The following is a 26,105-nucleotide window of genomic DNA, read 5'->3' on the forward strand; positions in this document are numbered from 1 at the left end:
TCTCGCACTAGCACAACTTGTTCGTTCCAAGTGAATGAGGCAAAACGCACCTCCGTGGTCACACACGGCACCCCAAGGGTCACTGGGTGTCTGCATCAATCCACTTGACTTGTCAGGGTTCAGTCAGTTTCGCTTTCAGAGTGGCATCCTCGTCGCTAGGATTTTGACAGTGGTGTACACCGGAGGTGGTGGCGTTTTGTCCTCCTCCAGAAGGGGAGGAGACATGCTTGGCAAGTGGGCGCCAACCCAGCGCTTTGTCTTTGTTTACCTGGCAAGCAGTTTGCTGTACGAACCGTTTTTGCATAGCCAACCATCAGAAACTTGACTACAACCCGATTTTCTTTCTTTTCAAAGGTCGTGGAAGAACAGACTGCCATTTCTGACAATGGAAATTCTGTGGGAGCTAGGGTGGTTAGTATAGTTGTATCACCCACCACGTTTTCTCAAGTTTGCTTGAGGAACCGGCATTTTCATGCTCCGCCACGAATTGCCTCGTCAGCCTCTTTCCAGTCGTACTCTAGTCGGCTTCCCAAACGGGCTCCCCGTTTACCTTCCAGTCTCCCGACAAAACGCAATATCTCCCCGAAGTTGGTGTGTACACCTTGTGTCAATGATTTGATGACATGCAATATCACGCTGAATTACGTTCGTGGGAGGACTTCCCAGAGAAGCTTGTCATTCCTTTTTTTTTTTTTTTTGTCGGTGCACGTGGGAGGAATAGGCTCCCTCCATAAGCAAAACATAGTTGTTCACACATCAGATGTGCCATATTTTTTTTCTTTTTTCTGCTGCTGCCCTTCACCGAGTATTGTAGGTACAGTGCAACAAATGTAGGAAGAAAAGAAGAGACAGCACTTACTTTCAATTGAATTTGTTGAAGACACTCCGGCTGCTTTTATGCAAGGTGACAGAAATGTGTACATGCACGAAAGCACGTGTGTCAAAAAAGGAAAGACAAAGAAAGAAAACAAGATTATAGAACCATTTCTCATCGGGAACGCCGCAGATCAACGCATCGGCACACCATCGTTTCACCTATCTGATGGAGAGTTTTCTTTCCTCAGTGAACACCGTTACACGTAATCACGCACGTGTTTTTGCACATGTCCACGGTTCTTTCACCTTGTATAAAAGAAGCCAAAATGCATTTAAAAAGTTCATTTGAAAGTCTTTTCCTTCTAACGGTACTTAGCAGGAACCAACTCGCCCAAACCAAGCCCTCCATTCAATTTACCTCAGCATGGTTTGCATCACGTTTGTTCATTTCAGATTTCAGCCCACCTGCCAGAAATTGCATTTAACAACACATTCTCGAGTTGTGCCTATAACGGATGCTTCCTTCTCATTCAGACATTTGTTTCTTCAAATCCAGTTCAAGGAGTGCTGTTGGAACTTAGTTTGAAACAGCCAAATATACATGTCAAATGCTAGTAAACTCTATGTAACAATAGAGTAATGCATGGGGTTTTACTTGCCAAAACCACTATACGATTATGAGGCACGCCTCAGTTAGGAGCTCTGGAAATTTCAACCGTCTGGTGTTCTTTGACGTGCACCGACATCACCCGGTACAGGGGCCCGTAGCATTTCACCTCCATCAAATGTGACCACTGCGGCCGGATTTGAACTCGTGACCTTTGAGCCATCGGCCGAGTATCGTAACCGCGGCATCACCGAGGCAGACAAAACTCTACGTATTATGAGAAGAGAGAATACAAGGATGTGCCTCAGATGTCGCAACTGCTTCAGTTTTTTGGGGGGTTTTTTCCAGGACCAATAGCAATCTCAATTCAGCCCCGCCTGATTGAACCGTGTTATACCAGAGTTCGCACTTCAACAGTGGCGCTATGTCCCAAGACCTTCAATCCAAGGGGAATTTCTTTCACTGACATGCAGCTATAGACATTAGGGCTCGATGGCATTTAGCTGCTGAAAATAACGAGAGCCCTCGTCCTCGGTCCACGTGTTTCGCAGAGCACACTGAAGACGCAAAACGAATGCACATCAGGAAGGTCTATAATAATAATTGTAGGGGTTTTACGCCCCAAAATCACGATACGATCGTGAGGGACGCCGTAGTGGACGGCTACGGAAATTTCGACCACCTGGGGTTCTTTGACGTGCACCCCAATCTAGGTACACGGGCCCGTAGCATTTAACCTGCATCGAACCGTGGCCGCCACTGCTGGGATTCGATCCCACGACCTTCGGGCACGTCGGGAAGGAGAGTGCATTTTACTATTTAACCCTTTCGCTACCATTGACGAGTACGGTCGTCACGAGATTTTGTAACCAAATCACCGACGACGACTATACTCGTCATCAACACAAATTGGTCCCACATGGAACCAATGACCACTATACTCGTCGTACGGGTGTTTCTCGACGCTAGATGTTGGGCCATTTGCGTCTCGCCTTTCATTTCGTTTCCATTTTTCATTGTATCGTCGTGCGGTGAAGCCACCTTCGAGCTATCTTTTTTTCATGCGATTAGTGAAATAAAGGAACCCCATTGAATTGAAAGAATGGTATCATTTTATTCAAAAAAGAAGAAGCTCTACAAATTAAGCGGAAAAAATGGTGCAGTGATTGTGGCACGTTTTTCTTCTTTTTTTACGGTAGCGAAAGGGAAAAGAAAGATGCCGTGTGATGGTGCGATGTGCGGCAGAAGAGGACCGGCATCCTGGTGCAAACACGAGTGAACGCTCGGGGGCCGAAGAAAGGACAAGTGCAGGACAGCCTTCTTCACGGCCATCTCACGTGCCTCGTTACCTCACCTTGCTCAACTTGTGTGACTGACCTTCCATAGCCGGCACTTGCTTGCTTTTTTCTGTCTCCTGCCATCGGTGTTTGTTTGGTGGGTGAATAAAATGGCATTCGAAACAGTGTGGTGGGACCACCTACATCCCCAACCTGAATATCTTTGAAGGGCCAGTAAACAGGTCCCATTTTTTTACATCTCCCAAACGAGCTTGCTCATTCGTTTGGAAGGCGCTCATTTTGCAAATACCACAGCACTGCATGCCACACAGATGCCCCATTTTGGAAAACAATTCCCATGCCCGTGCCTGACCAGTCCTCCCGCAAAGTGACGTAAAGTTGCCCGTGCGCAACGTTGCGTAGCGATGACGTCGTCGATTGGTTTTCTCCACTACGATACTGTGTCTTGGCCCTTGTGGTTTCGACCGCGCACTTGTTGCCAGTGTCCCGTATCTGTTTACCTCGTCAGTGGCTCTCACCGCACCACCCGCAAGCGACACGCGTGGAGGAAGCCCTGCTCGGTCATTGCCACACTGCCATAGTCATGATACACTGCCATAGCAACGGACTATGCCCACCCCTCTGAATGACGGAGAAGGGCAGCGAGAACCAGCCAAAATGATGCTTCTATTCCCGGCAACTTCCTTACTAATGGACTTACTTGCAAAACTCTTGTGGCAGCCTGTTCACATCGAACAAGTGCGCAGTCATCTTTGCATCACAAATTTTGGACCGCAGGGTCATTTACTGGCCTTTTAAGAGCAACATCACAGACAGTCAGAATTAGTATTCGCAATAAAATCATGGATTTAAAAAAGAAGCGCCACGAATTCTGCCAGTAACGATGCTGTAAACGTGAAAAACCTGACAGTGGGCCAGGTGGCATCACGCTGGCAAGTGCGTCTTCTTTCCAGAGTGAACAACAAGATTAAGTGCAAATGAAAATGCTTGCTACATCTATAAAATGTGTTTTATGACATCAAAATAAAGAAAGCTTTTATTTTTTGTTGAACATTCAAGGCAAACCAAGCTTCACACCTTTAATGCCATGAAATCTGGCCAACGGCATTTAGGCACGTCTCTGTAATTGCACAAGATGTGTCCGTGTGAAGAAAGAGGCATTACTGGCATACATGCACGCCGGTGCATTGTATTCACCCGTGCGGAACAGCTAAAGTCCCAGCGGCATAAATACAGAAAAATCTCAAGCACACAGCCGTGGCAGTCATTTATTTGGCTTTATTTTTAATGATTTACATCGTGTTTTCTAATTAAAAGCATGGACCTGAGCAGCGAACAGTTCGCAAAGTTATTTTCCAAGTGAAACTCGTAGGTATAGGCTCTAGCATATTTCAAACTAATACGTCATTGGGCTTTAACCATCAAATGAAAATGGTAGCTTTTGTTTGTTTGTTTTTTGTGCTATAATGCGCAAAGTACAAGTTTTTCCTTAACTGCAGCTCCGTTCCCCCTCGTGTATAACTGTTAGCATCCCACGATTAACCTCAGGTATCTTTTTTGCAAGGCATGTTTACACTCACCAGTCATCTTTTTTTTTAAATACCACACTTACATTCTAGCAATCGCATTTATTTATTTGTTTATTTATTGAGTACCTGCTTCGCCATAAGGCATTACAGGAGGGAGGGTACAGTACATATAATCAGGCAGAGAAAAATATAATCATAAAGCATGGAAAAAATCGGCATTTGAACAAATACAGACAATTTCCGGTGGCAGAGTGTTCTACAGTGGGAACACAGAAAGAGAAGCGTCCCCCCTAAAATGAATCTCACGTATTTTTAAATGGTGATCTCGTCTTTGACAAACGTAGTTGTCTGATGACCCTCGTTCTCGAATGACAAACGCTGTGGAGAAAGTTTAATCTGAGGCTTTGATGACTGTGTTCAAGAAGATTTAATAAATTTTTGCTCTCTGTCATAACTGCCAAGGACAATCTGCACTTCTTCAAGTTCCTTAGTATATGGGTTCCAGCAGACGCATGCATACTCCAGTATACTGCTCCCTAAGTTTCTGTGGTCAACTACTCAAGTTACATTTCAGAAAACTCAAATGTTCCTACAGCCTTGTTCCCAACATAAGTGACATGATTGTTCCACCTCAAATCAGCAGTGAAAAATACACCTAAATATTTATATTCCGTGACTTGTTGAAGAGTGGCGTTATTAATCTGTAATGATTGCCGCAGTGCGAGAGCTTCCTGGTAACAGTGACTTGGACGCTTTTTTTCACATTTTTCACACCATGTGGCAATTAAATCTAAATCGTTTTGCAGTGCTGGTTTGTCAAAATTGCTATTGATGACCCTATATGCTATACAGTCATCTGCAAACACTCTAAATGATGATGCGATACCCAAAGTGACGTCATTAATGAATAACAAAAACGAAAGCGGACCATTCATAATTCATTGTGAATGGCTTCCATCAAATCGTCTGCACAAATATTGGTAGATGGTCAGAGATCCTTTATTTACTGAGTGCTTGAAAGCCCAGCATACTAAACATTTGCGGCACGCCAGAAGTCACCCCTAGGCTTTCAGAGAGCATGAGCTCTGCAGTGCCTTTTGAAACAAAAAGCAGCTGCTACTTCATTTCTGCTCATTGGAAGGGCTTCCGGTTGCAGAGTTGATTTTAAGGAGAGTACTACCCAGTTTGCAGGACACATCTCAAGGGGGGACACTTGCAAGGGGTCCCCCTGCCTCCCGCCCTAGCCCCCTCCCGACCCCCCGTGATTTGAACACGGCTGCACACGCAATCTGAAGCCGCGTGCACTGTGCACAGAAGGCTACGGAGTTTATCCGCGCTTTGTTGCAATATAATCAAACGCCGTCAAATGCGAAAATGGTCTCTGCTTTCGCCTAGACACGGCGTACGCTTTACGAGTGGATGCGCTTGTCCGCGTGAGTTGTCTCTCCGTTAGTTGCTGCGCTACCAAATCGTCAAAATGGAACCATTCCAACTCGCCGCCCAAATGTCTGCGCTCCTGGAGCGAATACACCACATCAGATTCTCATCGATCAATCAATCAGGAAAAAGGCAACCTCAAGCACCTCCTGAAGAGAATTAACGCCGCCTTGTCTTCCCAATTGTCATCTCACCCATAGCGGTCAGCTTGTCCACATTGGCACGTGCTTCGTCCACACATCCGCGCGGACAGCTGGCCACCAACTCCTCCGCCGGGTCCCGCTGCTGAGCCGCCAAAGCCAAGGCGAACGAGAAGTCCCCTTCTCCAACAAGCAGGCACACCATGCCCACAACACTTGGTGGCAGGGATGGCTGGTGTGAAAAGCGCGCCGCGTTTCGCTTGCAGCTGCTAATGCCCTAATGCCCTAATGCTGCTAACGACCTACGGCACCCGCGTGGGCCTTTTGCGGTGGACTCCCGCGCCGCGCCGCTGCTGCGCCGGACCCGTGGGCTTTCCGCGCGCGGAAAGTGAGGGGCGTCTGCTACGCGCTGTAGTTTCTGGCACCGCGTTTTCACACAGGGCACTTGAAGTCTACTTAACTTTTATAATGCGGTGCGGAATGGAGCTTATCCATCTTTAAGCGTTGTGTTAGTGCTGGGGCAACAACAGAATGCAAAAAATTACGTGTCAAGCGGCATCAGCGTGGCCTAGTCCCGGTCACAGAGATCGAGAACGTTGGTGCGTGTGTAAAAACGTGCAAAACGGACACGCACACGCAAAGAACGAAAACAAAAAACCTTATTCGCACGAGTAATCGAGCAAGCATCACGCATGCTCGAATTAAGAGTAATAAAAAAAAGTAAATTGCACGCGCAGTCAGCTTAAATACTTGCGCGCAGTGACCGCTTCACGCTACGGGCTTTTTACTCATGGTCGCCACTGGTTTGCTAGCTGTAGTGTCGCCGCCGGAGGTACCGTCCGGCGGGCTAGGAAGGCGGCTCCGCGCCGGAGCGCCCGCAGTTGCGTCAAGACAGCCGGAGAGCGGGGATGGGACTCTCGTTTATTTACATTTGGTCATACGATTTCGTACATGAAATACCCGTTGTGTGGCGCTCTGCGTCACACAATCGAAACCGAAACTGGCAAGGCGCGACACCACATCATCTCCCCCTAAAAAGGAAAGGAGTTGTACTCTGTATATGACATTATACAGTGGTAAGGCACTGAAAAGTTTGTATGAAGTAACACGTTGGCACACAATCCTTGAACATCTTGTAAGAAAAGGTGCAAAATAAGTAACATCATTATACAATAGTTATCACATGTAGGAATGTATTCTTTATTAGGACAATATTTATGTGACCAGAGTTGACGTAGTTTGACTAAACTTGATGTAATGGGTTTTTATTTTTTATTGCATGAGCCCATTTATGAACTAGTATAAGTAGTAATTAGGAACTTAGTGTCAGTCACCATTATATGTTCCCCAAAAAAAGGATTATGCAGTAATATATGAAAGTAGTATATAAAGTAGTGTATAAGCAGTATAGTAGTATGTGAAACATGAGTATTATGAAGAATATATATATCAAAGAACATAGTCCTTGTATTGAGTTGGCGTTCTTCGGTGCCGTTTGGGACGAAGGGGACGGTTAGTAGAAGAATTTGAGCCTTGGGGCTCACCTACACGCTCATCGGAGAGCGAACGCGGCAAAGTTTCAAGATTTTCCGTAGTCGGCATGTCAGTCGACGAATGACGCAAGGGAAACAAAAAAAGAAAAAAAAAGAGTAGAGACGGCCATACGACCGCAATGCTGTTGGCTTATGTTTTTGCTTCTGAGGTAGCGTACAACAAGCATTGCTTCAAGCCTTCACTATACGTAATGAAAACAGTTTCAAAACTTTTCTCAACTTCAGATATTTTCATAGTTCTCGGTGGTTAGCGTTCGCCCGGTTCAGAGAATTTACAAAAAGATGTGGACGAGTAGTTACATAAATTACAATTGTTTCCGCGGCAGTTGAGTGTGCGCCAACAGGGCACCCGACCGCAATTTCCCGCTTTTTCCTGATGACCTCAATATAGCGCCCACCACAATTTCGTGCTGAAGCTCCGGAGTACTTAAATAGCGAGTCTGGTCATCTCTTGAATAAATATAAAGAGATGACCAGACGGGTAAAGCAAGCCTTTCTTGTGCCGCAGACGCGTGCAATCAGCTGCTCTAAACTGAGAATCACGTTTGTTTTCGGGCGATCGCTCGTAACGTGAAGTGAGGCATACACGATGATGCACTGTTATCGCTTTATTTACTTTGATTTGTCTTGTTTTTTTTAAGGTAGAGCCTTAGATGGGCCTCATCAAACACGAAAATGGACCGTCGGCGTACCGCGTAGCCAACACGAGTGATGCACAATATCATCACGCGATGACGTCGACAGAACTTGTGACGTTACTATGACGTCATTCAGACGTCATATGATGACACCATCACGTGACACGGTTGCTTTGCATTGCCTCCGTGATCGGGGGCCGATCATAGAGGTAATGTAAAAGCAGGTGAGGTGCAGAAAGCTTGCAATGCCTTCGATCCTGTCGGCAGTCCGAAAGCACGTTATGTGCAGAAGAAAGCTTTCGGAGAGGGGCGAGGGAGGTTCAATGCATCGACTGACGAAAAAGATGGCTTTCGTTTTCGAGTCATCTCAGGCGAATGCATAAGAGACCATGTTTTCTTTTCATGTAGTTTTTTCGCATACATTTTACCTATGCGGTCAGTTCTTCAATATGTATGAGTAAGTCTAACATGTTTACATCGATACAGGTGACCACCGCGTTTTTTATAACCTGACGGAAACAAATCGTCAGAATTATTTCTAGCTACAGAAAGCGGGTTTGCGCGCCACACACCATATTATTATTGTTAGTCGTTACGCAAATGGCAAGCATGTCAAGTTAGTGATGCCATGATCTATCGGTCTTATTGGGCATACGTACATTCGTGCCCCCCCCCCCCCCCCCCGTGCTAATTTTCGTGTATACCACGTTAACGAGACGCGTGTAATTTTTTACGCCGACTGACACATTCGGCTTCGCATAAAATGGCTTGAAACAGCAGAGCGCCGTAGGTAGCCTTGTAAAACAAATCGAATGCGCGAAATAAAAGATAGGATATGAAGGGTGCAAACGCGTTAGCATGCATGAGCTAGTTACTATGTGCATTATGTGCTACGTTCTCCTGGTTATCTCCAGATTATTCTTTCCTGCAGCAAGTTTTCGTTCGCCATTCCACACGAAAGTAAGTTAAGCGCCTTTTCTCACGCTGAAGTGCGCGCAGGATGCGTTCCTCAAAAACAGCCGCGGAAGTGTGGACCAATGCGGTGACAAACCAGCTGAAAGGATATATACAAAATCCCCGTTTCACAACACACAAACTAACAAACGCGTTCTCTTTGTGATGAGTCGCTGCAGTATTATGTTGCAGTGACGCAGTATTAAATATTGCCCAAATTTCCGCAATTTTAGCTAATAGCGGCCAAAATATCACGCGCGCAGCAGACGCTCGCCGCTTTGACGCGGCTTCCGCCGCGGAGAAAGCCCACGGATGGATGCTATGAGCGTCCCCTTTAAAACGGGGCGGTGACATGTCTGCCACCAGGCTCGAAAAAAAAAAAAAAAGCTTCCTTGTTTCATGTTGGCCTAATACCTTATCTACATTGATTAAATCTATGTTATTAAACCAAAAAAATATAAATTCACGGTCCATCTCTCTGCCTCTTAAGGCAGAATGACCTTATTTTCCCCCCATTATTTATTTTTGTTCTTTATCTCTACTTTTCTGCCACCAATACTCTAACTGTCTCTTACTTATTTCTATCGCGGACGTGTGCAGCTTTCCATTGTTGTCCCTAAAACCCAAGGCTTCATGTAGACTCGTGCCCACACGTATACCTGGGTGAATATCGCCACATTCAATCAGTACATGTTCCATCGTTTCCTTAGTTCCCCCGCAGCATGTACATTGTTCTTCTTCGTTACTGAATCTCGCTTTATAACTACGCGTTCTAAGGCAGCCCGACCTTGCTTCAAACAGTAAAGCGCTTCCCCTTGAATTATCATAAAACCTTTCCCTCCTTATTTCGTTTTTTCCCTTTCGGTAGTTACTCAGAGCCGGCTTCTTTTCCATGGCTGCCATCCAATAAGTCCTCTCCGCCTCTCTGACCTTCCGCTTAATGCTCCTTGTTGCCATATCGCCCGCACTGCTAGCCGTATATTTACTGATGAGCCTCCTAGTTCTTTTTCTCCACTGCGTGTCAACGCTTTTTCTATACAAATACCTGAAAACCTTCTCTGCCCATCTATTGTTCTTCATTTTCCTCAGCCTCTCTTCGAATCTCATTTTGCTCTGAGCTTCCCTCACTTCAAAGCCTGTCCATCCCATATCACCCTTTACAGCCTCATTTGTCGTCTTCCCGTGAGCGCCCAACGCGAGGCGGCCCACCGTCCTTTGATTTACATCCATTCCTGATTGTACCTCTGACTTCATGCACACTACTGAGTTCCCAAATGTGAGCCCCGGGACCATCACACCCTTCCACAGCCCTCGAAGCACCTCGTACCTATTGTATCCCCATAAAGCTCTGTGCTTCATAATTGCAGCATTCCTCTTTCCCTTTGCTACCGATGCTTTCTCTTGTACCTCCATATATCTATCCCCCTCGTTTACCCATACTCCGAGGTACTTGTACTCGCTTACCCTCGGTATTTTTTGGCCCTGTATAAAGACCGCATGGTCCTCGTGATCATTGAATACCATCAATCCACATTTTGTTGCACTAAATCCTAGTCCTAGAGCCTCACATTCCCTTCCGCATATATCTGCCAGTCGCTGTATATCATCTTGACTGTCCGCAAATAAGACAATATCATCAGCATAAAATAGACCTGGAAGCTTCTGCTCAACCATCGTGCCGACCTGCTTGTGTGACAAATTAAATCCAATGTTGCTACCTTCTAGCGCTTTTTCCATCCTCACCATGTACAGCATGAATAACAGCGGGGACTAAGGACATCCCTGTCTCAGCCCCTTGCTAATTTCAACGCTGTCCTTACTACTTATTCCTTCCCATTCTATACAAACTGTATTTTCTCGGTATATTTCCCTCAAAAGCTGTATACAGTCGTCACCTATGCCCACTTCTTTCAGTATATCCCACAAAATTTCCTGATTAACGTTGTCATACGCCCCGGTAATATCTAGATAAGCTACGTATAAGGGCCTGTTTTCTATTTTCGATATTTCTATACACTGGGTAAGAACAAACAGATTATCGTCTAACCGCCTGTCAATTCGAAATCCATTCTGAAGTTCTCCCAAAATATCATTTTGTTCTACCCACGCTTCTATTTTTACTTTTACTGCCTGCATCGCCAACCTGTATAGCACCGATGTAATGGTTAGCGGTCTATACGAGCGAATGTTATCCTTTTCTCCCTTGCCTTTATAGATTAAGTTCATTCTACTTTTTCGCCAACTGTCTTGTATTTCCCTCTCCTGTAAACACTTTTCTACGGCTTTCAGCAGTGCTTCTTTAGTTTTATGTCCGAGTTCGTTAATGAGGCTGACGGGAACCCCATCTAAGCCCGGAGTAGTGCGCTTAGGAATTTTTCCTTCGGCCTTCTTCCAATTGAAATTCTCTAGTACTACATATTCGTCGGTTGCACTCCTTTGCGTACTTTTACTCACTGGGGGAATCCCCTGGGCGACCTTTTTAAACGAATCAGCTGTTATCTTTCGGATGTAACCTAGCGCTTCATACCCTTCCAATTCATTTCCTCCTTCATTTACCATATGTTGTTGCATTGTGACAGACTTCCTACCCAGCGCTTTTAGGTGGCTCCAAAATATCCTAGGCGCGGCCTTCTTCTTTTCGCGAATCTCTGTCATCCAGCGTTCACTTTCACCTTTAATTTTTGCCTCGACTAATTTCTGCAGAGTGGATTTTTGCTCTAAATATATTTCCCATATTTGGTTGACTTCGTCCTGTGGCCGCTTCTCCTTTTTTGCTTGTCTGTGCTCCCGTGATGCCTCACGTCGCTTCTCGATCGCCTCCCGGATTTCTTTGTTCCACCAACGTTTTGGCTTTCTCTTTCCTTTCCAACAAATAGTTTTCTTCTCTTTTTCCATTTCTTTCATGATTACATGTAGCAGCTCACGTACTATACTTCCAGTCTTTGCCTGGTAGTTCCAGTCTTTGCCTGGCGCGGAAGTTCACCGCAAAAGGCCCTCGCTCCTCCCATGTATTCACGCGGCGCTTTGGACACTCCCCCTATTCTACTGAAGGGGCTGATGCCGCCACGACGCCATTTTTTGCCCCGCGTCTCGTGCCTCTCAGCGCAGCTGCCGTAGAGGGGTGAGGCGCCGGTAAGAAGCCGTGGGCTAAAATATGGCAGCCGCGCCGCAGTAGACGCAGCAGATGTCCTCACCCTCTTTGAAGGGGCTGATGCCGCCACGACGCCATTTTTTGCCCCGCGTCTCGTGCCTCTCAGCGCAGCTGCCATAGAGGGGTGAGGCGCCGGTAAGAAGCCGTGGGCTAAAATATGGCAGCCGCGCCGCAGTAGACGCCGCAGATGTCCTCACCCTCATATGCTCACCCTGTGGTGGACAAAACGCGCATCAAGGCACCCTAGGAGGCACTCGGCTTTGTGAAAGACTGTGGCGCATCGGGTGGAGGCGGCAGCCGCGATACTAACGTGCACGCCCTGGCAGCGACAGCAATAACAAAAGCAAGGCTTCTACAGTGGTGGTCAGGGAGACAGTGAACATTTGTGAATGTGATGTTCATGGACCTGGTGTGATTTTTCTTTCCTTCTCTCTTTTTTTAAAATTTATTTGTTCTCTTAATCTGATATTTAAGCATCGTCCCGTCTGTCCAATATATATGATCTTTCGCACGTGAGGGGGATCTTATAAACTACGTTATCCACACAATCCACATACCGGTTAGCATGCCTTATCCTGCAGCTGTTGCTAGATGGTTTTTCTTTTTCGGAATTAACTTTTTTGCAGAGCCCTTTCAATTTCAAAGGTGCTGAAAACACAACTTTTGTGCCGCGCTTTTCAGCTATCTTTTTTAGGCCACGCGAAATTTTATGTATGTAGGGTAACACAGTCACCTTCTTCCTACCTTCATCTGTGTTTTTGGCTGCAACCTTTCCGCCGCTCAGGCCCTTCAAAATCTTTTCAGCGACGGACGCTATCATAGAAGGGGGGTAACCACTGTCTCTGAGTCTAGAGACTTGACGCATCATACTGTTCTTGATGGTATATGGGGGCATATGACTTTCGGATAGACTGGTTGACGTTTGAGCTAGCTATGGCCCGCTTGACTAATTTTGAGTGCCCCGAATCGTAAGGGAGCAAACTCTTTTCACTTCTCGGTTTATACTCCCAACATGTATGTCCTGCGCTAAAAGTTAATGAAATGTCTGAAAACTGCAGGCATCCCTTATCTGGCATTTCAACTGTAAACTCTAATCCCGGGTGCGCTCTTGCAAACACCTCGACACATTTCGATTCATTTTGCTCTGGAAATTGATGAAAAGGAAAACATACTAAAACGTCATCAACATAACGGAAACATTTTACTGCTCCAAAGCTGCTAAGCTCATTGTGCAGAATTCTATCGCCCTTTGCAAGAAAAATGTCACATAGTGCGGGAGCTAAACAAGATCCTATGCAAATCCCCGATTTCTGTAAAAACACCTTTCCCGTGCACACCAATTCCACTACTATTTTGGAACTTCACCGCACCGTAGGCATCAATACACACTTCAACTGCCTGCAGGGCTGCGTCCTGTGGCACATTGTAAAAAAGTTCCTTCACAACTATGGAGGGGCACTTTACGGTCTGTCCTTGACCGAAGTAGTCCACCACTTCATTGGAATTGCGAACGTGGAATGGGTCATCCAATGGGAGCGTGGACAGTTGTTGCTGCAGATAGATTGCTAAAGCATGTTGTGTTCCTGTCTTCGACTATGGCACGGAAGGGGTTCCCTTCTTTGTGGGTTTTTACTGAGAAAAACGGGTTAAGCGTTAAATTGGTAGCTGCCTTAATTTCTTTTACCAGCTTTTCCAAGCCGGCGTCTCCACACTGCCGTATGACTTTCTTCTTAGCTGCTTCAAGACACTTGTGATCAAGTTGATTAACTTCATTGAAATTTTTGTTCATTGCTTCTTCCGCTTTCCTGTTGTAACCTACATCATCAAGTATGACGAATGAGCCAGTTTTGTCTGACATCAACAGTTTCAACTTCTTATCTTTGAGAAAATTCACGGTTGGTGCGGCTTCGTTTCTTCTTCGTTTTCCGATGCCATTTTTTATGCACGCAATGCCTTCCGAAGTGCATGCTTCTTTCTCGTCATCTGGCACCTTGCTGGCGACGTTATAAACCATTTCAACCAGTTCAGCGGGCTTAGGCTGTGGCTGAACTGCGTATTTAGGTCCCTTGTTTAACACTGCACGGACTCTTCCACATCCGCGAGGTTGCTGAAGGAATTGGTGCCTTGCGCTTTTTTCTTTTCCTTCTTCGGCAAAGTTTTGAAAATTTTTTTCCACATGCCCTCGCTTCTCGTTTGTGTCGCGCCACAAACTGTCCAAATGTAGAGGCGGAAAAGGCGTACCTGTCTCTGTATGTGGATTGTGTGGATAACGTATCCCCCTCACGTGCGAAAGATCATATATATTGGACAGACGGGACGATGCTTCAATATCAGATTAGGAGAACATAGATACGCGACTGAAATGCTACAGTCTCCAGGGCACTTAGCAGCGCACTGCGCACGTTGCGGGTGTAAGCCTATGTTCAGCGACACCAAGGTTTTTGAACACAGCAAATCGAAAAAAAGGGCGAGAAATCATGGAGGTCTACTTCATGCGGAAAAATGATCAATCAACATACGTAAGCTCTCCTTCCGTGGCTCTGGGAAACCCCGCTTTTAATTTCATAGACAACCATCACGTAAATACACACGCGTCTTCATGAAATCTGTAGATTTGCACCCTCTTCCATTTTTTCACGCCTTTTCATGTTCTACGTCACGTTTGTATCTGCTTCTTGCCCTTTCATGTCTGTGTATATATTGACGAGCTTTGATCGCAAATAAACAGTTGAAAGTTTGCGCACGTCTGTGTTCCCGTGTCGTCCCCCTGTTACATTTTTTAGCGCAGAACAAGAACGATGCATATTCTAGGGACCGTAGCAGTACCACCACACATCATCATCATCATCATCGTAGGCTTTCCGCGCCGGAAGCGCCGCGGCGCACGAGACGCTGCCTTTTTTTTTTCTTGGATTGCTTCGAGTCGGTGGCCGTGACTTGTAGAACGCGCACTCTTGGAAGGCAGGTTTCGTGAAGTGATGGCCAAAGACGTCGGTGCCTACCTGAAGAAGCAGCAAGAGCAGGGCCCAGCCGAGCTGTCGCAGCAATGGGCCGAGTTCGAAGAGCTGTACAACAAGCGGTGCGTACTGACTGATCCCGTCTACAGCACCTTTGGTAGAAAAGTGCCTCTTCATCATTGCTTAACCATTCTGTTTTCTACTCGTGGGGGCTCTTCGTGCGTGTGTGGATTGGCTCTCTTTCTGCGGCTCTGTACTACTCATTAATGTAGAGAAGGAATCTGGATGTGGCAAGTTGATTGCTGCGTGTAGCGGCTCCGCGTGTGTCACTCTGTCTGAGCCGGTTCGTGGTAGCGCTCGGCGACAAGAGAAACGAACGGCGACCACGGCTATATAGTTTTGTAGCTGCGAGCCGCAGAAAGAGAGGCAGTACACCGAGAAGCGCGATCATTGGAGGCTTTCCGCGCTCCGCTCCTTGCGGCTTTCGCTCTGAGCTGGCTCATCTTAAAAGCATTATGCAAGGTAAGCTGTAAGCATTGTGCAAAACAAACGAGGATGGGCGCACTCTGGCCACAGGGTTTTATTCAGAACACGTAATTTACACCTTTCACTCTGCAAATTCACCGTCCACACGCATGCTAGAAACCTGCTTTCCTTCTGATGCAGTCTATGTGAAGTATTGCGTCCAAGTCAGTGTTTCCAAGTAGTGTTACCGGCGGCGGCTGGACAGCTTCTACCGTGCCGTTTATTAGGTAAGAATAACAGAGAGCTGAGCTAGTTGGTAAGTATTCATTCTAAAAAGACAGGGCGTGCAAACACGGACACAAGAAAGGAGTCGGGACACCACAAACACCGACTAACAACTGAAAAGACGCACGACGGCGGAAAAGAAAGAAGGCCAGAAAACTTATCTGCGCATACCCATGCAACAGGCGAACCTATCAATCCGGCACGCGTGGGGGTGTACGTGGAAGATAACTGTTAAGGCATTTGATTTCATCTTTATGCAAGTTAATCGACGGTTGGCTCACGCATGCGCTACCACTATTCTCGATATGCCATGCCTCAATCATCAGACGCATTTCTCTATTTCTATGCCGGTACAACACTGCGCATTGATCGAATTTTGGCGTGCACTTACAATTTCGACAATGTAAAGATAAAAATAGATTAGAAGGTGTGCCTCCGATTAGCGATCTCTTGTGTTCCAATAATCTCTGGTTAATGCAGCGGCCCGTCTGTCCTACGTAGAAGCGGCCGCAGCTGAATGGGACCTTACACACGACACTCGTACGGCAATCACTGAATTTGTTGGTGTGTTTTACGAAACAAATATCGGTCCGCTTCTTGTCTTTTACTCGCTCATTCTTCCTCTGCACAGCGGCACAAATCTTACTTAGCTTATTGGCAGCCGTGAAAACAACATTAACGCCGTATCTAGCTCCTATACTTTCTTTAGCCTGTGTGATACGCAATGAATGTACGGTATACCTACGACACGTTTCTTCCTATCGCTTTCTGCAACCATGCTCGGACTTAAAACAATATACTTCTTTAAACGTTCAGCGACCGTGGCCACTGCATCACGAGGATACCTAACATCTAAAAGACGCGTAACCTGTGCGTTAAAGCTATCACTCATTTTGTGCTCACACAAATTGGCGAGGGCTGATTTACGGCAATACATGGCGATGTCGTTTTTTACAACCTTCGAGTGCTTCGACGAAAACTTTAACAGCAGTTTCGAAGATCTAGGAGAATACTGCCAGCACACGTGGTTCTTCTGGAACGTTAAGGAAATGTCTAGAAATTGTATTCCATTATTCTGAGGCACCTCTTTAGTAAAGCTCAGCCCTCCTCCATTTAATTCAAATTTTTCGCTCACGGAAGTTACCACCTTTTCAAAGTCCTCACCACTACAAAAGATCAAGTAATCGTCCACATAACGAAAAACCTTAATAACCGAATTACCTAAGGCGCCTTCCAAAGGATTGTCAGTCTTGCTAAGGTATAAATCACTAAGAACCGGAGCAACCTTAGAACCAATACATATCTCTGATTTCTGCACACAAACGCCTTCCTTCCGACCTACCAGCATCAACTTTAAATACATAGAAAGAATTTCTAGAAAAGCCCCAGTAGAAACGCCACATTTATCGGTGAAAACCGCCCCGTGCCCTTGTTCGTTAATACATTCATTAACACATTTTAACAAGTCCTCATGCGGCAAAGAGCAATACAGGTCTTCAATATCCATACTAAAAGCTTTACAACAGGCGGGGTTCTCCTCTGAGAGGAACTGAACTAGCGCCTGAGAATTACGCATACAAAAGGGTCTGAAAAACTCAAATAGGTTAAGCAGTTCTGCAAATAACTAGATACAGCGACTTGCCAGGTGCCTTGCTCTGAAATGATTGCTCGAAATGGGATCTCGGTCTTATGTGTTTTGGCTAAAAAAAACAATTCTAAAGTAAGTGATTTAGCCTTCTTGACATTACACGCTATTCTCTCAAGATTGTGGATGCGAAGCAGTGGGATGCTGGCGCTCATTGCGGCGTTGCGCAGGAGAGCATCAGGCACGCGAGAAGGGGGGAGCATAGGAGAGGAAAAATTTGCGCTAAACTAGAACGGACAACACAAAGAAGGAACACGTCAACAGATCGAGCGCACGTGTTCCTTCTTTGTGTTGTTCGTTCTAGTTTAGCGCAAATTTTTCCTGCATAGTATGAACCAACTAGCCCCTCAAGACGTCCCGATCAAGCGTAGGAGAGGAGTGGGAGGGGACACGCATGTGCAGTGGGGGTGTGGACGCCGCGGGAGGGATGGACAAAGCCCCGTCTTAAGCTGCTTTGCATCTAAAAGTGAAGAAAGGGCGCTATCGCAGAAGCAAGATCAGGTTAAAGTTAGTGCGGTCTTTTTGCAGCATCAGCCAACCTCAGTCGCTGTGAGAACAATGGAAGGTGTGCTAATACCTACATCCTCGCCTTCTTCCGTAATGCTCAGTGTCAGTTTTTTAAAAGCAAAGCTGTTTAAGCTTTTCGTTGTGCCGGGCAGTGCGAACAGAAGTTATCATCATCGTGAACTGAGACGCGTTCTCTTTGTCGCCTTTCCGTTCATCTTCTGCTTCACTTCCACAACACATGCGCCGATCTGTCCGGCATGGGATGAATAACTCTGATGAGTGGGAGAACGAGTGCAGAAGGAGAGAGAGATAGAAACCAAGAGAAATTCCTGGCGAGGTGGGATTCGAACCCACGTTCCCGCAATAGGCACGCTAGAAGAACGTAGCGTAGCCTTGTATATAGTATAGTATAGCAAGGGTGTGGGAAAGGGAGGAGGAGGCAAGAGAGTGAAGGATAGGGTAGAAAGAAAGCGAAATAGAAGAAAGACAGAACGTGATAGAAATGGAGAAAGAGAATAACTCTGATGGGCAAGAGAACGAGTAGAGAGAGAAATAAGGAGGAAGACAGAAATAGAAAGAAAGAGGAAGCGAGAAATAAAGGTAGAGAAACAGAGACAAAAAAAAGAGAGGAAGAAAAAAAACGTCCTTTAGGTTTGGCACTACTCGTGGGAAGCTAAGCTGCCTTTCTTCTTTGGAGGTGGCTACAACAGCTGTTCTTTCGTAAAATGCTTTACATGGACATTTTTTTGCAATGTGTGGCTAAGTTACTAGCCGCTGCTAGCTGCTGACAAGCCTACTGAGGCTCTCTTACCCTTTGACTAAGGCATGTATTTGTTGTTTTTTCGTATGGGTCCTTGAATCTATACTATACTTTTCTCTTATGGATGATACATTCGCTATTGTTTCTTTTTTTTGCACAAGACTGCTAATCCTTATAACCTTTTTTTGTATTGGACCCATCACTAGCCGCTTAGGCTATGGGTCCAAATATTTGTGTGTGCATTTTTCGTATTATGGTGTAATAAAATTCTCCTTTTGATTTGATAGTCCTATCTGTCCGATGTTGGACCTACCACAGGATAAGTGCGGCAAGTTGGGCAGGTTGGTAAAGACGCATCACTTCGGGGGGACTGGGTAGCGCATAAAACACCTAGACAGCACAAGCGCTAACTTCAAACCACATTTATTTCGGAACACGCAAGAATATATCCATCACTAATCACAACGATCTCAAGCATCAGGCTCATGACATGAAAATTCTTTAGACTATCAAGAAACCATTGCGTACTACTGCGCAGAATACCACATGCATCGGACAGCAAAGACACACAAAAAAAAAAAACCAAAAAAAGGAAAACAAAAAAAAATAACATTTGACAGTACAGTACTCTAATCACTTAGAAAAACAACGAAATGCACATCTTCCTACCTCTTTTCTATTCCACGTGCGACAGCAGGTATTTTCACAATCTTATGAAGCTACGCTAAGGAATGATAATTCCTTATCGTGTAGGTGTACAGACGGCTGGCTAACACGCAAGGTGCCTTGCCTCTGGATAATGCAAGCCTCAGCTATCTCGCAATTTAAAGGGACACTAAAGGCAAATAACTATTTATGTCAGAGTGAAAGCTCAATGTACGACAACTCCTAAAACGGCAATATTATCAACAGCAGTGCCCTACTTACCGAGAAATTAAGCTAAATGCATCACGTGATGAGCGCCACGAGTGGGACATTTTCGAAGTGATCCCGATGACGTATGAGAGTCTGCCTACAATAAATCACTAGTAATCAAACTAGCAGCAATAAAAAAAAGAACCTTCCGTGCATCAAAAGACGTAATAAAATGCTGTTTGTTCGTTTCCGTTTGATTCATGGAAAAAAGAACCTCTTTGGCATTGCCATGGGGAACGGCGCGCGTGGTTCAAAGGTTTCGTTTTCGCCGAACTGTGCTTCGCCCGGCACCCTGCTTCGCTCACGCAGTCGCGTCTCAGTGGTAGTTTCGGGATCGCATACTGCTGCATGTGTTTTGCGCGCCCGTGAAAGTCGCTCTGACAGAAAGTTCGACAAAATGCCGCATGCATGTGATATTGCCGGATGCCCGAATGGTGCACAACGCCAGTGCTGCAGCAAGGAAACTGTTGTGTCTTTTCACTGGGTGCCGCGGAATGAACCCTCTCGCTGAATTGGTGCCCAGCGTCGCAAGCCAATGTCTCGTCAAGTTCTCCGTCCACATCCATTGCGGCGATTGTGGCAAGCTTTGATGGCTTCGATGGCCGTTGTTGCTGCTGTGGGTCCCGCTACTTTCACTCTGCTGCTACTAGTGTCGGCGGCCGCGCAGTAAAGGCAGGCAACGTTGGGCACGGCAGCGGTGACGTATGAAAGTCTGATTTCAGGCGGGTGATTTGAAGTGCGCTAATGCGATGCGGACCACTAAAACGGGATTTTATTTCAAAATAAGCACTTCCTTGGCATAAAAGTAGCACTACGAGGTTTCTGGACCGCTATTTCAACAATCAACGTCGACTAAATATTTGCCTTTAGTGTCCCTTTAATTGTACCCTGGTCGATGAAAACGTACACTCGCCAAAATAAATAAAGCAACAACAGAATTGACGTTTCGGCGCCCAGTACGGGTGCCTTGTTCACAATGAACGAATGCATGCTGGTCTTTATTATATATGCGTCGAAAGGCGCAACGCGCTTGCGTATACCTCAGGGAGTGGACCCCGTGTCCGATTTATCGTGTTAGTAGTTGATTGTATGCAAAAAGATTCGATGAGCAGGCGGGATGATAACTTTTTCTCTTTTTCGATGATGGAAGCCGATTGCCAATCAAGACAGTGTCCAGTTTTTCACTATGTTCTGCCAGAGCGTTTGAAATCGTGTGCCCTTTGGCTACATCATTACGGTGCTGCTGCAGTCTTCTTTTAAAGTTTCCAGTCTCGCCTATGTAGCACACCTGGCAGTCTTGGCACGGAATTTTGTAGACGACGCCAGGGTATCTTTCCTTTTCAAGACGGTCTTTCACTCGAACGAGTTGTTGTTTCAGCTTGCTTGAGGGGATGTGGCAGACTTGCACTTCATAATCTTGAAATATTCTTGAAAGGGACTCGCTCACGCCTCGTGCATAGGGGAGTGAAGCCGCTTCCTCGTTGTCGTTGCCCTGGCAGAGGGGTCAGCTGCGCGCCTTTCTTCAGTTTTTATAAAACGACTGGGGTAGCCATTGCCGATCAGGTCCTGCGTCACTCTCTTCAACTCAGCTCTGCGTGCGTCGGAAGTAGAACACAATCGGTATGCGCGGTTAAATAGTGTCGATGCAACAGATCGTTTTTGTCCAATGGGATGTGCCGAATCGAGTGGAGATATTTCCCTGTATGCGTAGGCTTTCGATAAACGCTTGTTGAAAGGCCGGATGCAGTACGTGTGACGTCAACGTCCAGGAAAGCCAAGCGGCCGTTACTTCTTCTTCAACGGTGAACTCAATTGTGCTCTGGACTGAGTTCAAGTGTTCCAGAAAAGGGACGACGTCTTCACGGCGGATAATGGAAAAACAATCGTCTACGTACCGCAGGAACAATTTCGGTGCAGGCTGGACTGTTGCGAGGGCTTCCTCCTCAAGGGCTTCCAATGCGATATTGGCACAAGACACTGACACCGACGCTCCCATTGCCGTTCCGAACACTTGCTTGTAGAAGGAACCATTAAACGAAAAATATGTGTTGCGCAGGCAGAAATCCAAAAGACGGCACACATCGTCGGCCTCCAACGGGGTGCGCGCAGGCAGCGAGTCGTCGTTCTTCAATGCTGATCTGCAGCAGTCAACAGCATAGTCCTACTGGTATGCGTGTGAACATAGACTTGACGTCAAAGATACCATGATTTCCTCGCTGTCTAAGGTCACGTTCCGGATCTTGTCAACAAAGTCAACGGAGTCCTTTACGTACGTCGACGTTCGTCCTACGAGGGGGCGGAGCACATCATGAAGATAGCCAGAAGACTGTGCAACGGGGAGCGCGTATAGTCTACAATCGGCCGCAGCGGGACGTTGGGTTTGTGAACCTTGGGCAGGCCGTATATTGCAGGAGCCGAACCGGTGTGGCACAACAGCCTGTTATACAGATGCTTCTTTTCGGGCGGCACAAACTTGAAGACGTCAGTCAGCAGCTTCTGAAGTTCTGACTCAATCTTTCTTGTAGGATCCCGGTCGATCTCGAATACGTAGTTTCGTCCTGGAGATGCTCCGTCATTTTAGAAACGTAGTCATCACGGTTCATAACAACCGTCGCATTCCCCTTATCTGCAGGCAAAATAACAATGGATTTGTTATTCTGTAGTCTTTTCATGGCTTCTTTGTCGAGGAGGCTCATGCTTGAGGTCCTAGCATTGCGAAGCTTTGAAAGCGCCCCAATAGCGCGGGTGCGCGCTTCACTTTGTAGAGCAGGCTCGACTTGGCGTACGGCCTCTTCAACCGAACACACCATCTTCCGCATACTCGGCGTGGTACCAGTGTTGAAGTTTAGGCCGCGACTTAGTAGATGAAGCTCAGCAGCATCAAGGTGGTGTGACGACAAGTTGCAAACACCAGCTTGGTTGTCCGGGGGCTGATATTTGTCCAGCAAAGACACAAACTTCTTTTCCTGGCACTTTTCTCGTTCGTGGCGAGTCGCAGCTGCAGTTCCATTGGAGTGGAGTACAATCTCGTGGAATTCTGTGGGGGCGACGCGCTCAAGCGTGCGTTGGCTAAAGAAAACCTCGTTTTCCAACCGTTTTATGGTTGCCTTTGTTTCAAGGATGCGTGCTTGCAGAAGGAGCTTCTCGCAGCGTGACACAACCTGCTTCCCAAACGGCGTACGGACCAAGACTGGTAGGCGAAGTGACTTCGGGATGACGCTGTGGGCTTTACAACGCAGATGAACTGTAGGTGGCATTGAAACGATGCCAGCTTTGACTTGAGGGAAACAAATTGCCGGACCTTGGTTACGGTGGACTGTCCATGCTTTTCGCGAAGCGTAATGAAATCTAGGGTTTGACGAAAACTCGTCTGGCGAGGAAAAATCATGGTCGATGAAAACGTACACTCGCCAAAATAAATAAAGCAACAACAGAATTGACGTTTCGGCGCCAGTACGGGTGCCTTGTTCACAATGAACGAATGCATGCTGGTCTTTATTATATATGCGTCGAAAGGCGCAACGCGCTTGCGTATACCTCAGGGAGTGGACCCCGTGTCCGATTTATCGTGTTAGTAGTTGATTGTATGCAAAAAGATTCGATGAGCAGGCGGGATGATAACTTTTTCTCTTTTTCGATGATGGAAGCCGATTGCCAATCAAGACAGTGTCCAGTTTTTTTCACTATGTTCTGCCAGAGCGTTTGAAATCGTGTGCCCTTTGGCTACATCATTACGGTGCTGCTGCAGTCTTCTTTTAAGTTTCCAGTCTCGCCTATGTAGCACACCTGGCAGTCTTGGCACGGAATTTTGTAGACGACGCCAGGGTATCTTTCCTTTTCAAGACGGTCTTTCACTCGAACGAGTTGTTGTTTCAGCTTGCTTGAGGGGATGTGGCAGACTTGCACTTCATAATCTTGAAATATTCTTGAAAGGGACTCGCTCACGCCTCGTGCATAGGGGAGTGAAGCCCGCTTCCTCGTTGTCGTTGCCCTGGCAGAGGGGTCAGCTGCGCGCCTTTCTTCAGTTTTTATAAAACGACTGGGGTAGCCATTGCCGATCAGGTCCTGCGTCACTCTCTTCAACTCAGCTCTGCGTGCGTCGGAAGTAGAACACAATCGGTATGCGCGGTGTGACGGAATAAAACTGAGGTTAGTTCAAACTGTGCATCGCAACCACACTGAAGGCAATGTAAGGCCAAATTCGACGACAGAGCACATTTTAACCCCTTAACTGCTTTGGACGAGCAGAGCTCGTCCTAGTGGAATAGGTACTCCCCTCTAGCATTCAGGACAAGAGGCGCTCTTCTACAGCTTAGATTGTGTGTAATCCACCAGGTGGCAGCATTTATTTGACAATTTATTTTTCTCCTGTGGAAAGAGCGCGGTTTTTGTATGGAAAGATGGCTTGCGGTGGCGGCCACCCATGCATAGCTGGCTTGGCAACACGAAAAAGAAGCTTTTCATTTTCGTCATCTTCTTCGAGTGATGATGGTTCAGATACAGATGTTTATCTTGTGTCCAGAAGTGAAGACAGTGATGGCGGTGAATTGCGCATCTCCTCCGGTGATGATGAACACAGCTCGGAAGCGAACATCGCGAGTGCTCGCCAGTGGATCCTGCGTGATGCGCACAATCCTCCTGTGAAGCCTCCTCGCTTTCCATTCTTGGCCATTCCAGACAAGACTTTCAACATGTCATCGCCAGATGACCTTATGGAATATATTCAGCAGTTTCTTCAAAAGTGCTTCATTTGCTCTCGGAAGCGAGGAGAAAACTGGAAAAAGTTGAGAAAGAAAACTCTCTTTTGGTGCAGGAGCTGCAACAGGCCCCCTTGCGTTAATCTGTGTTTTGATTTGACTAAGTATGTGGTACAAATATTTTTTCAACATCTACTAGCTACTTTTTAGGACAGTCAGATTCGAAATCAGCAATAAAAAAATAGGCGCTTTTGGTTGGGATATTTTCAGAAAAATAAGGCTCTTGAGGGGTTAAGGAGCTGTGGTGCTTGCACAGACGGATGTTCAGGCAGCGGCCAGTGTGGCCCACGTAAGCTTTCCCACATGAAAGGGGTACACAAGCCCCTTTACACAACACACAAAGCGAAGGCCATGCTTCATGGTGCACTGACCTCTTGCTTCTTCGTTTCTTTTTTGCCGGTACTGTAGCCTCGGGCAAATCCCCTTTAGCTTATTTGTGGCTGAAAAAACAGCATTAACGTTAAAGCATGCCGCCACTCTCTTGAAGTGGTGGGATACTCCGTGAATGTAAGGGATCACCGAGAATGGCCTGTTTTGCTCACTTCTTCCTTGCAGCGCAAACTTTCCATGTGCTCTTACTTCTTTTAGCACACGTTCACTGGTGGCTGCTATTACAGCATCAGGGTAACCTGCCTGCTGCAATTTTTTCGCCTGTTCGTGAACGCTTTGGTTTACCAGGTGCGGGCAGGACTTTGATATCGCAGACCGGATACATGACATCGCAATGCCGTTTTTCACGAGTCTCGAGGGGCCGGACTGATAGCTGAGCAAACCCTTTTTCGATCTCGGTCTATACTGCCAGCATATCTCCTCAGGGCAAAACACCATCTTTTCTTGCGATTTATTTCTGATGCAATAATTCCTGCTGGCCATCTCACAGTGCAGCAATGCCGAGTCGGCGGCGGCAACGGCACTGCTCTTCACCTGGTGCAAAGCAGTGTGTTTTGTGAAAATTGTTAGTTCACAGAGCTTTAATTCTGAGAGACGTGGGCTTCTCTACCCATCTGACACATTATTTCCTGCTGTAAAGAAACTAGAGGGCACATTCATTCTTTCAGCAAGCAAGAGCTGTGAAGCAAGAGCATTGTTGATGTGCACAATCTGGCTTGCAAGAAAACACTGTGCAACATCCCGGCTGCAATGGCCGCATTTCGACGGGCGTGAAATGCTAGAGGCTAGCGTATGATGCGATATCAGTGCATGCATGTTGAAGAACACTAGATTGTCAAAGTTTCCGAAGCCCTCCTCTACAGTGTGCCTCATAATCAGATCGTGCTTTTGGCACATCAAAGCCATGAAGTTATTATTGTAAGGATTAGAATCCTGCACTTAGCACCAGCATAGATGGTGGGCAGTGTTCACAGCGTGCTATGCACACAGCTTCGGGACTCCGTCTTTGCAGTCACGCTCAGTGTAGGGGTAGTCTCCAGTGGTGTAGCCAGAATTATTTTTTTTAGGGGAGGGGGGAGTTTAACCACCCACTTGCATATTTTTTCGTTTGTTTGCATGTGTGCGTGTATACACATGCAAATAAGGACCCCAGGTGGTCAGAATTATTCCGGAGTCTCACTACTGTGTGCCTCACAATAACATCTTGGTTTTGGCACTTAAAACCTCGTAATTACTATAGCACAATGCAACTTTAGATAAGAACGGTACCACGAACGTAACGAAGAAAATTGAAGTTGTGG

The 26,105-nt window shown here is 46.5% G+C and overlaps 2 protein-coding genes across 6 annotated transcripts in view; one reads left to right on the forward strand and one right to left on the reverse strand.

Moving 5' to 3' along the window:
• The window catches only part of LOC119402433 (ferredoxin-fold anticodon-binding domain-containing protein 1), a 157,349-nt gene extending 142,568 nt beyond the window's left edge, over window positions 1-14,781 (reverse strand). For 3 of the 5 annotated variants that reach the window (XM_037669581.2, XM_049418639.1, XM_037669580.2), the window contains exon 1: window positions 5,882-6,114. In XM_037669581.2, the coding sequence (XP_037525509.1) occupies window positions 5,882-6,032 (151 nt within the window). In that variant the 5' untranslated portion in view covers window positions 6,033-6,114. Of the gene's footprint in view, window positions 1-5,881; window positions 6,115-14,642 lie in introns of those variants that run through there. The other 2 variants (XM_037669583.2, XM_037669582.2) reach the window with 2 other exon arrangements.
• Window positions 14,782-14,999: 218 nt separating this feature from the next.
• Window positions 15,000-26,105, forward strand: part of LOC119402435 (26S proteasome non-ATPase regulatory subunit 13) — a gene marked incomplete in the record, with an annotated part of 91,213 nt that continues 80,107 nt past the window's right edge. The window contains 1 exon segment of the mRNA XM_037669589.2: window positions 15,000-15,202. Within this exon segment, the coding sequence (XP_037525517.1) occupies window positions 15,102-15,202 (101 nt within the window).

This window comes from Rhipicephalus sanguineus, chromosome 8, assembly GCF_013339695.2.
Source record: "Rhipicephalus sanguineus isolate Rsan-2018 chromosome 8, BIME_Rsan_1.4, whole genome shotgun sequence".
Taxonomy (NCBI): Eukaryota; Metazoa; Arthropoda; class Arachnida; order Ixodida; family Ixodidae; genus Rhipicephalus; species Rhipicephalus sanguineus.